Source organism: Fulmarus glacialis, unplaced genomic scaffold (assembly GCF_000690835.1).
Source record: "Fulmarus glacialis isolate BGI_N327 unplaced genomic scaffold, ASM69083v1 scaffold38078, whole genome shotgun sequence".
Taxonomy (NCBI): domain Eukaryota; kingdom Metazoa; phylum Chordata; class Aves; order Procellariiformes; family Procellariidae; genus Fulmarus; species Fulmarus glacialis.
The window spans coordinates 5,270-21,830 of record NW_009230823.1 but is presented as its reverse complement, the minus strand read 5'-3'; the positions used below and the strand labels follow the sequence as shown (position 1 = coordinate 21,830).

Genomic DNA, 16,561 nt, shown 5'->3' with positions numbered 1-16,561 from the left:
TTAGGTCTTTACATCCCCATTTCTTTTTAACTTAATATTTTATTTCCTGTAGTAATGGTACAACTCCAAAATCCTTCACCTCAGGAAACACAACTGGCATCAAGTATTTCCTTCTGCCTTTCTCCTTAACACTCTGCTGAAGTGAAAACAGACAAGGCCATTCTGCCATACTGCTATTCCTACAAAGACGACGCAACAAAGCGGTGGAAACAGATAACACATCGCAGCCTCTACTGGAGAAGAAACAACGCAGAGTATTTGGTTTCACAACACAACTTACGGTGATCAGGAGGGAAAAAAAAAGACATGAGAAACAACTTCGCAGCAGTAATCTGATAAAAGTCAAGCCTACCTTAGAGCCTACCCTATTTATCAAAAGTAACATTCAGTATTCTGTGGGTATAGAATACCTCTTCGAATGCTTCTCCTCAGCTTGTTACAGAGGTCAACACGAGGGTTCTCCAAGCTGTCCTCTATGGAGCCAGGGCTTTGCTCAGGAGAGGAAAGCCCTTTGCTAAGGTCCAGCGGTACTTTGCTACCCGTTGGCGGGGGGGAGGTGGCCGGGCTGTAGGTTGAGGTAGGACTGCTTGCCACAGATGAAGTAGAGAGGTCAAGGGCACCAATCCTTGAATTCAGTGGTGAGGTCAACGAGAGTTTTCGGGTTCTGACAGGTGAGGAAGTTCTGGAAAGTGACAACGGAGGAGGAGAAGAAAACTTGCGACAGAGATGTGGTGACTTCCCATCAGCCAGGTACTCTCCTCTGTTGTTTTGACTGGTGGCAAAGAATAACTCCAAAGACCTGAGAGAGGGAAAGAAAAAAACTCAACAGATAATAACAAACACCAAGTGTGTTTGTTAACAAACAAGTGAAAACACACACAGACAAACTTTGTGCAAATCTGCATGGCACTGCAAAATCTGTATGACATTCAGTTCTCAAAGCCTGGGCAGAAAGTTGAGACGACTTATCTAAAAACTTAGGTCCTATTTACAGAGGAAGAACTTTCTCCTTAAATTATTCATATAACAAAAAAACATGGTAAAAAACAAATAAACAAACAAATGGTAATTCTGTAAAGAAATCTATGATAGAAGGAAAAAAATGCTAGAGCTCACCTGACGGGAATGGAAGTGAAGGGCCGTCTGTATATGTCTGAAAGTTTTTCCAGTACAACAGCTGCAGTAGTAAATATGCGGTAAGTATGTAGGAACGTATTCAGGAAATCAATACTTAGAAATCGCAAGTCTGTTAGCCGCTCCAAAAGGCGCTCAACGCTTGCATAACGGATTTGGGGTACTTTGCAGGAATTCAGTGTTTTGCTGAAGCAGATATCAATGTCATCTCTATGAAGACGAGCATCAGATCTAGACAAAAATTAAATTTAGAACATTTTACCAAACAGCAAGAGTGATTATGGTACAGTAGTGATATCACTTTAGCTGCTCCTGTCAACATAGAATCAGCAAATATATATGCATTCTCGTACTTCATCAACACAAGAAAACTCTTAATTTGTGGTGAAACCTGCTTCCATTCAGTTATATTTTATGTCATAACTACGGTGATTTAAATTTTATTTTTGGCAAATAATTAATTTACATTTCAAAATCTAAGAAATCGTTCATGAAGCCTAAATTTCTGAAATGAAACAGGAGGCAGAATTGTCCCCTCTTGTCTCTTTCAGGCTGTTGTGGCCTATAGGGCAATAGTACAAGAAGCTCACTATAGAATAGTTGTGGACTGATGGCAATTTTTTCTTGCTTTATACAAAATAACTAATGGACTCCAGCAAGAGACAGAAAATTAACCCCTCAGCTAAGCTTAAAGCTCACTTGTAAGCCCTCAGGCTCCAAGAACTTTTTTTTTTAAAAAGCAAATGGGAACAGCGTGAAACATCTCAAATTTCAAAGCAGAAACCATGAAAGGTTTTACTGCTTTGTTGCAGTAAAAAAATTGGGACTAATTTTTGTTTGGACTTAAAAAAAAAAATTAATCATTTACATAATCCTACTCATGATGGTTTTTTTTCCAAATTCAGTTTTGCTTAATTTTATCTAGTTGAAGGCTTAGTTCATAAAAAAATGGGGTGGATACTAAGTAAAGCATTTTTCAATACTGCCCGATCTTTTCAGTAAAAATGATTGGATTTTCTTAGAATACATTATCAAGATATTCCACACACTTCTACACTGCATTACAGGAAAAAAACAAAAAAAAGTTCTTCTTTCTTAAGTTCAGTCCTCTGAAAAGTGGCAATTTTTTTTTATTTCATCCAAAGACATCTGACTCTCAAAGTCAATGTGTGCTAAAAATCAGATGAGTAAAATCTCAGAAAGAGACACCAAATTTGTGCCTGTTGTTAAGATCCTATACATTTTTTAGAATTAAGATTTCTTTCTCTTGACATTGGGATTAAGACCTTGCTGTACTCTACAACTTGAAAACAGATGAACATACTGTTAACATTCAGCAGGTATCAGAAGTGTTTACAAACTGGAGAGTTCCTGGAATAAAAATGAAGACAATAAAATGCCTTCTTTTCAGGGATCAAAGGTATGTGCCCTAAGAGTGTATTCACAGATGTTATCTCTTTTTCATTTCTAAACATGTACAAAGAGAGGAGAGGCAACAACTACAGAAGAGGCATTTGAGAAACCTTCATGTATGGAGTACACACAAGAGAGAGAAATGACCCAGTGGCAGACGAAAGTTAGAAAGGAAATACTTGTATTTTTTTATTCCCATGTTCTATTCCTTAATATTTATATTGGATAATAGTAGGTAAAACTCATGTAAATACAGATCTGTAGAGGATCCGAGAGGTAAAAGAATCCAAGGGTGAAGGAAGCAGGTTTATGAATAATGATGTTACCTTGATGTGATCAGTTAAAATTATGAGAGAAAATATTTTTTTCTCAGAAATAAGAGAAACAAAGAGAAGGAAAATTTTGGCCAATACAACAAAATACCTTGGAAATGATACTTCTCTGCACTCACCCAAATTTTTAAGACGTTTTAAAATATATTCAATAAAATTATGAGTGGTATGACAGAGAAAAGCTAACAAAGAATAAAATTATTCACCGGAAGCATAACTGAAGGAAACTTCACTAATAATAGAAAAATCTGAGTTGTGATCCTATACAGTCCAATACTGTGTATTGAGAATTTACCATTTTGAGTTATCCCTACCACTCCAAGAAAAGGATTTGAAAAGATACGTATTGGGATGTAGAATTAATTCCATGCAACAAAAATGGGGAAAAAAGTAAATTTAAAGGTTGTATTTTCCAAACACACATTTTCTTTTGTTAAAACTTTTATTAAAAAAACCAGCAAGCTATTTTGTTCACTGGGAAAAAAAATGCTGCACTTACTTGATCATATGTGGCACCGTGACTTTTGAGTTTTCTTCAAACACTATGGTCATTAAACCATTGCACCTTATATTATCAATGCACTGTGAAAATAAACATTGAGAACTGTTAAAAAAACACAGGGTAAGAGTACTTACTTCCACACTTTTCATATCTCTGTAAGCTTAAAGCATAGCTTTTACAGGGTATGGACTGATTGGTAAAAGGTATTTTCATAAATGAAAAGCACTGATGCAAGAATTACAGTGGACATGCTTCTCTACTCTTCTTCCTTTGATTTGCACATCTGCAAGTCCACTCTTTACTGGCACACTCACAGTATTCAGCTCAGCATCTTTTTTTCCACATGATTAAGTATTTTGAGTTGGAAGTGAAATTTCCTTTGAAATTCCTTTGAAACTGAACAAAAAATAAGTATCATCTCTAGCATTTCCTGAATCAGTGTTAAGCTTGAAAAATCTATACTGCAAGAAAGTTAGAATACTTTATACACAAACTGATACACCAATATCTTAACCTTTACACTGTGCAGAAAGACCAAAGAAAAATATAAACAGTTTCTAGAAACACACTTGTAAAAACAAATTCAAGTGGTGCTGTTATGGTGAAACATAGCTATGAACATGCTGTCCAAGGAGTTCCTTGCAAACTGTTGTATAAGTGTTTTGGGCTAGGTACTAGAAGCTGGAAAGACACTTCTGGGGCACGGTCGCAGCACATACTAATTTAGAATTTACAGGCTGTCATGTGGCCAGTAGAAGTTTACAAACCAGGGGTGCATAAGCTGGTTCTTCAAGCCTCAAAGCTGCTCAGTGCTGGCAGTGCATAGGGGTAGCTCAAAGCCATTTGTACACCGTTATCTTCTGGTTGGTACTTTTATGTAGTTACGATAACACAGCACCACAAGCCTCGATCTTGGACGCCAGCAGAGTGCCTGCTAGTGGATCAGGCTTATATCGTCTGCAAAAAGTACCCCCTATCTAATGCTACAGGACTCATCTTCTAGTTTTATTCATCATGTATCGGACATATATATATATATAAAAATATGTTACAGTATTTATTCACGTCAATAAAAAGGAGTTTCCAAAATTATCATACACATTTACATTGACTATAAGAATAAAAATAGTCTGCTGCCTTTGGAACATCTCATAGAAAAATAATGATTGATGTTAGATTGGTCAAAAAAGATAATCTTCAGGTTGAAAATATATCTACATAGCTATACATTTAAAATATGATCTATGTAGTATATGTGGTTTAAAATCAAGTATTTAAGACTATTTGAAAAGTGCAGTTGTAACAATTCATATTATGATTTTATCAAATCGTTACCTAGAAGCACTGAGAAAAACACATCTAATAAAAATACATAATTTCCCCCATCTGAATTTTAAATGTTGCAAAGAAGCCCTTAGCACCAATCATAAAACTGCCTAAGGTAATTCAGCACTGTTATCTTTAGTCTGCATAGACCTAGCATTTATCACCTCCCTGACAGATATTATCATTCTAGCTAAGGAATGAGTGTAATGGGGATCTAGGGCCGAAGGACAACAAGCTCAAACTAGAAGGGAGGAGGCTTCTTCAGCATCAACAAAAAACATGCATTTTTCATAAGAATTATATGGTTTGTATGAAAGGAATATAAATTCAAGAAGCCTCACTAGGAACGTATAGACAAATATGACTTCTATGTCATACGCATATATAATTTAACAAGATGCAGAATTCTGGACACCAACACTAATGCTCTGAGTGAACAGCAACTACATGTACACTTGTTTTACTTGCAAACATAGGAGAACACATTTACTAAAAAAATACTTTTTACATGCCCTTTTTGTTAGCATAGTTCATATGCTTTCCTTGAGGGTTGTAGCCAGAGTTAGAAAGAAAAAAATACTTCTGAGCAGGCGATTCAGTAATTTTTTATGGCACAGTTTCTGTGGAAATGGGCTTAGTCAGAAACACAATTTAGTTTTCATGAGACAACTGGTCTCAAGATTGTTTAGAAGTTCTCATGCGTTATCCAAATTTTCACCCCAAATTTTCTTTGTCCAGCAGAAGATGGGTAGCATGCTTCTTACTTTGTTCTTTCTTGCTCTCCAGATTGAGCATAAGTGCTAAATCAACTGACTTGATTGCTACTTGTAAACAGCGATACCAATTCACGCCCCAAATGTCTGTGCAGTCTGCACAGCATCTTGCACCCCTTCTTACTCGTTTTTTCTTTTAAGCTGCTGCTTATCCCCTTAGCATCTCTGGCTTCCCTTCCTTTGTAAGGCTGGAGAAGCTTTTTCAGCCTCACAGTGCTAATAAATCACAGTTTTCTCAGGTTTTCACTTATAAGCTGCTGTTAATTGTTGGTCCCATATCTCTTCAGAATACCCCGGTCTTCAAAAGCCGGGAGATCTCCCCTTCCTCAAAGAGGGATCAAGGGAGAAACGCTTCTTACTGTTTTTCTCTGGCAGTCTGGCAACCCTTTGCTCTCTCAGCTGTGGTCGTGTTTACCTCTGCCTTGCTAAGACACTTCCAAGCTTTGTAGGCACGCAGATCTCAAGTCAGCTGTGGAGCTTTTCAACTCTTTCCATGACACCACAGTAGCGTCGTTTGGAGTTGGAGTGGTTTGGAGGAGAAGACCTTTAGAGGCAGATCCAAACTCTGATCTTTAGTCTACATGGACTGCAGGTTCCTTTCTCATTTAAATTCATTATTATTTAGGATAAGAATGGACTTATTCCTGGGTGTCCCATGTTCCAGGCCAGTTCTTAAATGGTCTTTCCTCCCCATAGGAGGAAATAATTCCAGTACTTTTACATGTCAATGGAACAACATAATTAACTGAAAATCCATTTTGTAAAAAATTCTCCAACCAGGTCTGTCTGTAAGATCTGTATGTACTCAGTTGCAGTGAGACCAAGGTTCTCAGCTCATACTGTATTTTCAGATTTTTCTCTCCATATTTTTATTTCTTTAAAAAAGTCCAGAAGAAAGTAACTCAGAACACTTATTTTTAAGCGATTTCTACTCATTATGATGATAATTCGTCTGGAGATGTTGCCAGCAATGGTAGCATCTTTAGAAATCCATCAAATTCCACACTGATATTTGTCTAATCAACTATTTACCTTGAAATTAATAGAGACTAGGAATCAAATTCAGAACTGTGAGAAATCTATGTACTTGTTAGTTGCATGCATAAACAAAACTGCAATTGCCTAAATTCAGATCTGTTAGTTGAATGTTCAGATTTTTCATAGTGCATTCAGCTTCTTTCCCCAGATAGATTCTGATAAAAGCTTGTCTACCATGTTTTTAGCCAAAAGCACTAAAAAAAAAAATTTTATCCCTGATACTAAAGTATTTTAAAACACCATTTTTTTGATTCACAATAAAGACAGTTCCTGCAGATTGTCAGAATGCTTAGTAACTATTTAAAATGTTTTTTTAGTATTCTTTTTTGTGGAAAACAGAGTTCATCTCATTTTTTTACTGCATGGGATATGATATTGATATGATATGGGTATCATTTTCACTCTCAGGATTCTCAGGTGTTTTTTGATCTGCATGAAATTTATGAACAAACAAGTTCTTCTTGAACCTTCTTCTTAAATTAAAATACACATCTGGATGGGCTCTACTTAGACATAAAAATGACTACCATTAGTATTATGTTTGTCAACTGACAATTTTGTATTATATATCCCATCTCTTTCATTGAGAAACACATTTTGATGACTCAAATGCAAAGACAGAATTTTGAGGAAAACAGGCAACACTAAGGGTTTTTCATATACATCACAGAAAATGAGGCCTCAAGAAATCAACGTCCCTCTCTTGGATTAGTTTTCAGAAATGCAGAATAAACTAAGATCTCAATACAAACAACATAACATAAAGAATGCATTGAGCTACCTGACTTATATCACTTGTCCATGCAGCTTTCTCCTGTCGTGATGGGGCTAAAAGGACAACGGTAAAAGGAGGCGCATCCGTAGGTTCAACTACAAGCTTGAAATCAAGATGTCCAAACACTTGTCCAGAACCTTTTGCTTTACAGTCAGAGGGGAGAAAAACAGTCAAAATGTGAGATTTCAGATTATAAAATGAAGAAAATAATGTTTTAATTCAAAATGGAAGTTAGTTTAAAACATCTCTCTGACAAAGAGCAAATCCAATTGGGGATCCAAAACTGATTTTGTTATTCACATACACCAAATACAAAAAAAATTACAAACATGCAATAGCAGGAGTCCCTATAAATTACTTTTAAAGATGCGAAATAAGACTAAAGTCCTTCAAACACTTCTATGCTGGTATACTCTCAGCCTACTAAAAGTATCACTGAAATTAATGAAACTACTTTCACAATTCACGTGCAAAACTTGCCTAAAACTGCAGGATGGAAGCCAAAATTAGTAACAATAAAATCAGCTTGGGAATGTGCTTTGTTATTTCATTTGAACAAGCTTGCAGTCAAGATTTGTAGGGAGTCCAAGACAAAAACTTTCCACTACTTCTGCCAACACACTCAATCCCCATGTATTTAAGAAACCCAATTATCTGCTTCTTCTTTTAAGGCGTATTTTTTGAAGTTGTATACAAAAGTCAACAAATAATTTGTCACATTCTTTCAGCCAGTCTACTTGAAAATCCTATGTGGGATGTCAACAGCAAGAACAAACATAACAAAACAAACCCTTATCCAAGCCAGCACGTCCGTTATTAAAACATCTATTCTACTGAATCAGTTTAACATTGTACTCCTCTGCTTTCATGAAAGGGGAGAACATATCAATTTGCTCGTATGAAAAATAAACAAAGGGTACCAATTTTAAGAAACCAGAAACTGTAATTACTGCAAACAGCTGAATGTAACTTACAATCATCATCACTTGCGTCTGTCTCCTCGATCAGTGTGCACTCTATTAAAGACAGAACACCTCCTGTCTACGAAAACAAAGCACATTTTTCACAAATTTTGACATTTGTTCCCATTTGTTATTATAGTTATTTTTAAACTTTGATATACCTTACTCTAAGATTTTACATTACTCAGAGCTCTTAGGAGGATATATCAATTTCATGATGCACATTTTTCCTCAAGAACTAAAACCAGGTAATTAAATATAACATTTTTCTTAATCCAACAAATCAATAATATGCTCACACGTACAAAATTTCTTTCATTTTTATCATACTATAATTTATCTCACATACATACTTGTTCACAAGTTTCAAGAAAGGCAACTAGAATTTCATCTTCTCCTGAATTTAAATCAAATACAAACAAGACTTTTTTAAAGGTTCAGTTATAGTCTTATTTACCTTGCAAAATACTTGAACTATTTAAGGGGTGCATACAAACTATTTAAGGGTGAGAAAGCATACAAACAGTCTTAATGACCCCTCAGAAATGTCTTTGTCAAATTAAAATTCTGTTCAATACATAACCCACCCTGTACCAATCTCTCTTTCTTCATAAGTCTACACTATGAAAGCCTGATTCTCAACAAATATAAGTAAAGTGTTCTTAGAAGAGCTTTCAGTTTAAGAGAATGTGCTGTTCAGGAAAACAGAATTGACTTTTAAAATTAATTTTATTAGAGCTCTGGAAATTATTCATTGGTAATTCCACAGAGTTGTACTGGCTGATTTATACACTGAAAACTGACTTACATTCAGTGCTAGCTTATACAGATAGACATGTTGATGTCTTGTTTCTGACCCCCAGCTTATAAGAATTACACGGTTCTAGAAAAAAAGATGTAGGTATAAAAAACTTTGGCTGAATTCTATTATTTGCAATGAGAAGACAGAGAAGTCAATCACTGTGCATCACCTCATTTCTCTTTATAACTACACACAAAAATCCCAGGTTAAAGCCCTAGAACAATAAAATACTGAAATTTCACTGAAGTTGTGTTTTCATTTTGTAAATTGAGTCATAATGTAAAGTCTGTACCTTGAGCAGATGCAGTTTTCCTCCTGAACTTCTTGTACAAATTAAAAAATGTTTTGTAAATAAGAAGCACTGCCTTTCTCCTTCTTTTTTCAAAGATAATGATCCCAGACGAACTTTACTAAGTTTTCCCCTCTCAACTGAAGGGACTTGAATAAGGGAACCTGATAATAAAGACAAAAAATTTACTATTTAATATATTTACTATTTAATATATTTACTTTTACTATAGTAATATTTAGTAGCAAGTGTTTAAAGTGTTCATGTATTGAATATTACGATATTAATTAATGCAACTTTTCATTCTAGAAAGTAACAATATACATCAGGATCTGTTTTAAGCACAAGTCAATCATCTTTTTTTGCACAAGTTCACTTTGTTTTTTATGATAAATAGACTCAAGCAAGTACAGTCTAGACTAATACTTATGTAGATGGCAGGATTAGATCTTGGACAAATTCTTATGCAATTTAAACGCACTAATAGGACATTGATCAGAAAATGAAGCTGGACAGCAAACTGCACTTTTGACAGCTGCTAGACTTGCAAAAGATACATCACTTATAAGCCAAAGAAACAGAGGATGAAAAGAACAGGTTTTGAAGGAAAAGAATTGGTGTATGTGTGCCTGTGTGCAATAGAGATGGAAATGAAGCACTTTTCTTCCTCTTATCTTATACTGCGTAATTTTCAGTACTCCACAGCTCATCTAAAATGTGTTACCAGTAAAACACTTCTGAACTAAATTGAACCTGGTTACATAATTCTGAATTTGCGCTCTGCAGAACTCCAGACTGGGGACAGCTTTGCTTCTCTGCCGTTTCATAGCTCAAAACCAGTCTCTGACCAACTTTTCCAGATTGATATCACAATTATCCAGATTGTGTATCACTTCTGGTTTTGGGTCTGGAGTCAAATTTGGTGGCGAAGTGCAATTCCTCTGTGTATCAAAGGGAAAGATTTTATGATACAACTTGGTATTATCAGACAGGGCAGCCAGGAGACCTCCTAATCTCATTCCCTCACATCTATCCTTACTATCACCCTTATACTTGCTCTCAACTTATTCCAATATTAGCTAGCTAATAGAGCTAAACCAGCAGGAAACTTAATGCTACAAAGAAGTAACTAACTTAGCTCCCTGACATGCCTCACTGCAAGGTCAAAAAAGCACCAGTGATGATGCCAAGGAAGTAAGAGCAGCAGAACAAGCATGAGGGGATGGATATTGGCCTGCTTCTTTTGGAGGCAACAAGATACTGGACTAGCATAGCTATATCAAAGCTCAAAATAGCGGCAATGTCTTGACACAATGCAAGCCTGAAAGAATTATCCATGAAATACTGTATTAGTAATTCTTACTGTACATTGTCAAAAAAATTATCTTGTTCAAAGTTCACATACACGATCCTAAAATAACAAACACAGAAATTAAGGTAAATGAGAAAGCTACTGATTATCTACATTTTTCTACACTTGGCTCCCTCTATACATTTAATAACTCTTACGTTATTAATATATTTGAAACTTATACTGTCTGGCACAGCAAAATATACACCAGTAAATTTACAACAGTATAGTGTTCTTTGACAGCCAATTCATATTTTAACTAAATGTGTACAACGTGATTTGTCACTGCAACAAAACAGTGGGATCAAGTTCTACTCTAGAAATTTCCAAAGGTCTGGAACATTTTCAGGCTCACTTAAATTCTGACCAAAACCCATAAATACTTACTGCTTGCTGTGCATTTCCCCTGGACAAAACAGCCTACCAGCCTCAACTGTGAAAGACAGGAGGAGCTCATTCCCATGTGTTGGAACTGTGGCTTTCCCGTTACACCATTTGCCCCCCAGCTCCCATGGCAAGGCCAAGGAGTGTGTACAGAACAATTCCCAAGTAACTTCCCATCGCAAAATTGTCAGTGTCATTTTTCTCCTGAAATTCTCTCTACACATGTAGGATAACAATATTCTACCTGTACATTTCATTTCTGCTTTGCTCCTTAGAATAATAGTATCTATAAATATGATACACTTACAGATATAGCTTTGGAACTCGCCTTCTATTTTACTTTTTGGATTTTCATTACGATGCTTTCAGGAATACCATATTATGCTCTGCTAAAATGGGCTGAAGGTTAGATGGTGTTCTTGTATGGAGCTGAAATGTTATTGTTTAATAAGGTAAATGAAAAGAAACTAGTTTTTTTAAATGCAGGAAAGAGAGACTGCATTATCTCTCTTCGATACTCAATATTTACAGAGGGAAACACATCTGCTATACGTGCTGCAAGGCTGACATCAAGCAAGGACCTCATGCATTCCCATCAAGCTTTTGTGATTAATGAAACTGGGCATTTGCCCACCATGCATTGTATTGTACTACAGATTTCCTCTTAAGGAAAAAAAAGGCCACGATTGGCCAATGTACAGTTGCAATGAGCAAGTGAGGCTAATTTTAGAACATTCGTTAATAGTATAGTTTGGAGGATCAGTGTAATCTCAGGAATTTTTATCCAGCTACAGACCTAAGCACTTTCAGTACTTCAATACTGCCAGAATAATCACTCTATTAGTCTATTTTCAATCCAAGAAATACAAAAGATTGTATTTTTAAAAAAAAAATATTTTTCAGTCTACACTTAACTCCCTGATGTACAAATTCAGTTTAGCTTTCTCCATTCTGGAGGCCTTTTAATTTTACTGTAAGGATGGTCAAACACTGGAACAGGTTGCTCACTCAGAGAATGAGCTGTGGAGCTGTGGAGTCTCCATCCTTGTAAACAAACAAAACCCAACTGGACAGGGTACAGAGCAACCTGCTCCAGCTGATGCTGCTTTGAGCAGGTGAGATTGGACTGGATAATTTCCGAAAGACCCTTCCAACCTCAACTATTCCATGATTTTGTAGTTGTTATATATTTATCAGCAGAGGTAAATTCATAGCAGCTGATGGCAGGAACATCAGACAGAGTGTTTGGATGCATCTAAAGGGCCTCCAGATGCCCAGTTGTCTGGGTGTCAACAATGCTGGATTGCAGATTGCGACTCCCTATGTCTCGTTTAGATTCTTAAAGAAAATGTTCCTTAATTGTCTGCCATGACTTACAGTGTGCCTGACAATAAAGCCTGTATCAAAGTAAGAGACACAGAAAAGGAGACCCCAAGAAACCTGAAGGGGAATCCACAATCTACATTGCAAAGCACTGCCAGAGATACTTCCTATGGTCTTAACTAAGCAACCTCTTCTTAGAAAAGTAAAGTACATAACATATGGCAAAGTTGTAACTAACCTTCACAGAAAAAGCCTAAACAAAGCTAAAGGCAGCTCTCTCCTTTTTTAAGCTGAAAAGAGGTTTCCTGTACCCATCCACGCTGGATCAGCTCAAAGAATAGGAGCCTAATTGAAGTTAGAGGAGACAGACATCACCGTCGAACTGACCCTACTGTCAGATTTGAAAGCAAAACGGGCTCAGTGTTACTTCATTAGCTTTATTCAGATTTCTGCACTTACACAAAATCACATGCAGTGGATGTTCCAAAATACAAAACTGTGGTACAGCCTTCCGTAACATACAGTCTCATCCACTATCTTCTGACTGTAGGCCCAGAAATAAATCTGAATTTAATTTAGCTAAACTATGGGTTTGACCTGGGTCTAACACTCCAACAGTAATCTTTTTCAGACTGATTCCCACAGAAAAAATAATACTGATGAAACACTGGGTACACAGACAAAATAATACCAGCCAATCTAAAGGGGAAAAAACCAACAAATATATAAATACAAAATGTTGTAATGATATTGAAAAAAAATGCTAAAATTTAATTAAATTGCATGGTACAAGTCAATCTAGGAGAATCATAGCCCTATAATTTTTTGGCTGTGGATGCAACACAACAGCTTCATATTTTTCTCAAAGCCAAATTCAAAACTCTTTAAATACCTCCGTTTTAACAAACACACATATTTAATGAAGAATCAAGAATCACAAAACAGTGACAGTTTTACAAACAATCTTGGAAGTCATTATGGAACGTTTCATAGTTAGTTTGGCCACATGACTACAGAAACACCAGAGAATGGATTTCAAAATGTATATAAAACCTACTAAATTACCAGCTGTGTATATGGCTCTATTTAAGCACCAAATATTCTGCTGAGGCTATCTAGAAAAGGTCACATGAAAGGATGTTACATTCCTAACCTTTCCTAAATACATTTAACACTTTTCAGACATAAAGAAGCTTGTACCTAGTAAAAACCCTACGCTACAGATCTGTAGTTATTATATGCAAACCCACTAACTTGTTACAAAAGATCCAGAAGTACATTATTATATAAATGGGAGAAGAATAAGCTTCAGTTATAAGTTTTCACATTTGTTGATTTAACATTAAAGTAAATCCCACCAAATAAGAACTGCAACCAGTTTGCTGTTCCAGGTAAAAAGCGACACTTACTTTAAATGGAAAAGTTATTTTATCGTGATTTTGTGGAACATAACAACAAATTCCTCTGCTACACCTAAGCTTCAACAGAAAGAGTTTCCAAAACCACCAAGAATAGACAGAAAAGAATACAGTATGGCTCTTCCTCTCTTGTTTTGCTAACTATTATATCAGAAGTAGTCCTACGTTCCCAGCAGAACACAGGATGCCTTTTCTTCATGACTTCTTCTTGCAGAAGTGCTTTTTATATCTATCCTGAACTTCTACTACAGCCCAAAAATGCATCTCTCAAGAGGCAAAGTGAGTATGTTCAGGTATTATATCTATGCTCGCACTATCAATTTGAGATATTTCCAAAGCACTGAGAAAAATGGGAACAACTGATAGCTGTTTTGTTTCCTAGCAATCCCTTTACCACTGACAAAGCTTCAAGCTTCTCCTGCATTTTTGCCCAAATGTTGGTATCAGCTGGGACTGCCACGTTAACTGGCCAGGCAGCCCTGATCTCTGTGGACCTGTAGGTCATTTCCATCCCTTTGAAGATCACAGTCCAGGCAGTACGTACATTACTGTCCCATGGATGTCTTACCATTCATGTGCGGCTGTTTTTCATGGTTCATGAAGAAAACAGCTCAGAAGTGGCGTTCAACTACAGCCCAAAATCAGTTGTCATCAGGGCATTTTGTGACTTAACCTCCACTGACCGTGAGTAGTCTTAGTTAGCTGTCCCCAGTGCAGGGACATGCCCAAAGATGGCAACACAAACCCTCCTGGTTTTCATGCAATATTTTTCATGATTATATGGATAGCTTTAAAGAAGAATGTCTTACCTTGGCGTATAAAAGTTTGGCTGGTATCTAGTAATATATCACAGCCTTCTACTATCGTTCTTTCTATGGCTAGATTCTTCCGGATGTTTTCTGTGTCACTCACTTCATCATGCATCACCCTGTTAGACACAATACAAAACACACTTTAAATTCCCTGAAATGTACCTTGCACCTGTTGTGTCTATTTTCACTTGCACTTACAGAGTGTAGACACAGAATGTAGCTGATGTCTTTTGCTACCTGCTACAAAACAGATGTACACATGCAGTACATGATCACTCTAGAGCAAGTTTCTTGCCTTTTTTCCTTCCCTTTCAAATCATTCTTGCAATCATTTCATTTTTTCAGCAGTGGAACCAATTTTGCCAGACTTGTTTTTAGACTATTGCTAAACACATCTGACAGATGCCAACAAGCTAAAAAGCTGATAGAGTAGTACTTCTTGATTCTTATTAGACTAGCTGCCACAAACATGGAAATGTTTCCTAGCATTTTGTATTGGTTATTACACATTGTAGAGTCCCTGCCCTTGACTTTAGGTTTTCACTCTGTTCTGCTTCTGTTCAGTTTACATCTGAACGTACCATTCACTTCGCCCTTGCTTCCTATAACAGTCACAGACTTAATGGCTCACCACTTACTTTCTTCCACGTTTTTTTCATAGGCAACCTCCTCTTAGACAGAGAAATACAGATTTTTTTCAAGGCTGAACCCAACCCAGAAGTTTAAATGGTGGTGTGATGTATAGTATTTTCCTGAACTGAGACCAAACTGCACTCTCTGAAAGCTCCTTCTCCCTCAGAACTACATTAAAGGGATGGAAATGAGTAACAAAGTTTTATATTTATGGTCTACACTGCCTGCCTTAGGAGCAGAGGAGGATCAGTCAGTCTCAGTCTCCAATTCTGAATGTTCAGTGATGAATTAGTTGGATCAGCAATGAACTCTGACTTATGAGATAAAGCCAAGTCAAAGCTGATTGATCTGCTTGTGCACACAGCCCTGGCCAGAGAAATTCTCTGCTTCGCTTGAGTGGAAAGGAGACATTACTTCGTTCTGCTTCAGACGGCCTCAAAACAGGGCAGAACTTGCTGAACACTGCAGGAGTCAAACACAGACATTTCTGTAAAAGGTATTGCCTGCCCAGCTCTTTAAGAAGGTAGAGCTTGAAGAGGTGGCACAACATGACCTGACTCAGAAAGCTGCCTCTGTTAAAGATACAGCAGGACAAAAAGGAAAAACTAATAAGCTCCAAATTAACGGGTAGCTTGCACAAAGTAGCAACTTTGCCTTAACAGAAAAAGAAAACTGAGCAGTCGAGCATGCAACTAACGAAAGCTATAAAGTGATCCCTCTTTTACAACTAAATATTCTCCAAGTACATCTTTGGTGAATACTCCAGATACTCAAGATTTATATCCTGGAGTTCATGCAGCATTTCTTTGTTCACAGCAGAAAACTCTGTTTCCCAGAGATAACAATCAAATTTCTTACTGGGCTGACAGAAGGGAACATCTGAGAATGGTCTGGGAATTCAGGGAAGAGCTTCATCTTCCAGGTTTCTACAGGGAGCACCAGTTCTCAAAACATATCTTTAATTCCTGTTTATCTGTCATTATTTGAAGTGTATATGAAAATCAGTTATTTCATTAACACACATAAACTATAACACAGACTGAGAACTCAGCACTTTTCAAGACCCTGATTGGTCACAGAGTATCGGAAATGCCCTTTTTCTTTAAACGGTGAAAAAAAGATGTATTTCTCTATGTAAAGAAAATTGCTTTGCTCATAACCCAGGAGCAGGTGGTTCCTATAGCAACTCCTATTCTCCCCTACCCAAAATACAAGGAGGCACTTGTAGATTTATGTTAGCCAAAAAAAACAATAGAAGAGCCAAAATATTGGTTGGGTTCCTCCCCCCCCCCCC

At 36.7% G+C, this 16,561-nt stretch overlaps 1 protein-coding gene across 1 annotated transcript in view; it reads right to left on the bottom strand.

Moving 5' to 3' along the window:
- Positions 1–372: 372 nt before the first annotated feature.
- Positions 373–16,561, bottom strand: part of RASGRF2 (Ras protein-specific guanine nucleotide-releasing factor 2) — a gene marked incomplete at its 5' end in the record, with an annotated part of 20,148 nt that continues 3,959 nt past the window's right edge. The window contains 7 exons of the mRNA XM_009584364.1: positions 373–799; positions 1,117–1,365; positions 3,379–3,461; positions 7,300–7,436; positions 8,268–8,334; positions 9,350–9,510; positions 14,632–14,750. Of these exons, the coding sequence (XP_009582659.1) occupies positions 373–799; positions 1,117–1,365; positions 3,379–3,461; positions 7,300–7,436; positions 8,268–8,334; positions 9,350–9,510; positions 14,632–14,750 (1,243 nt within the window). The remainder of the gene's footprint in view (positions 800–1,116; positions 1,366–3,378; positions 3,462–7,299; positions 7,437–8,267; positions 8,335–9,349; positions 9,511–14,631; positions 14,751–16,561) is intronic.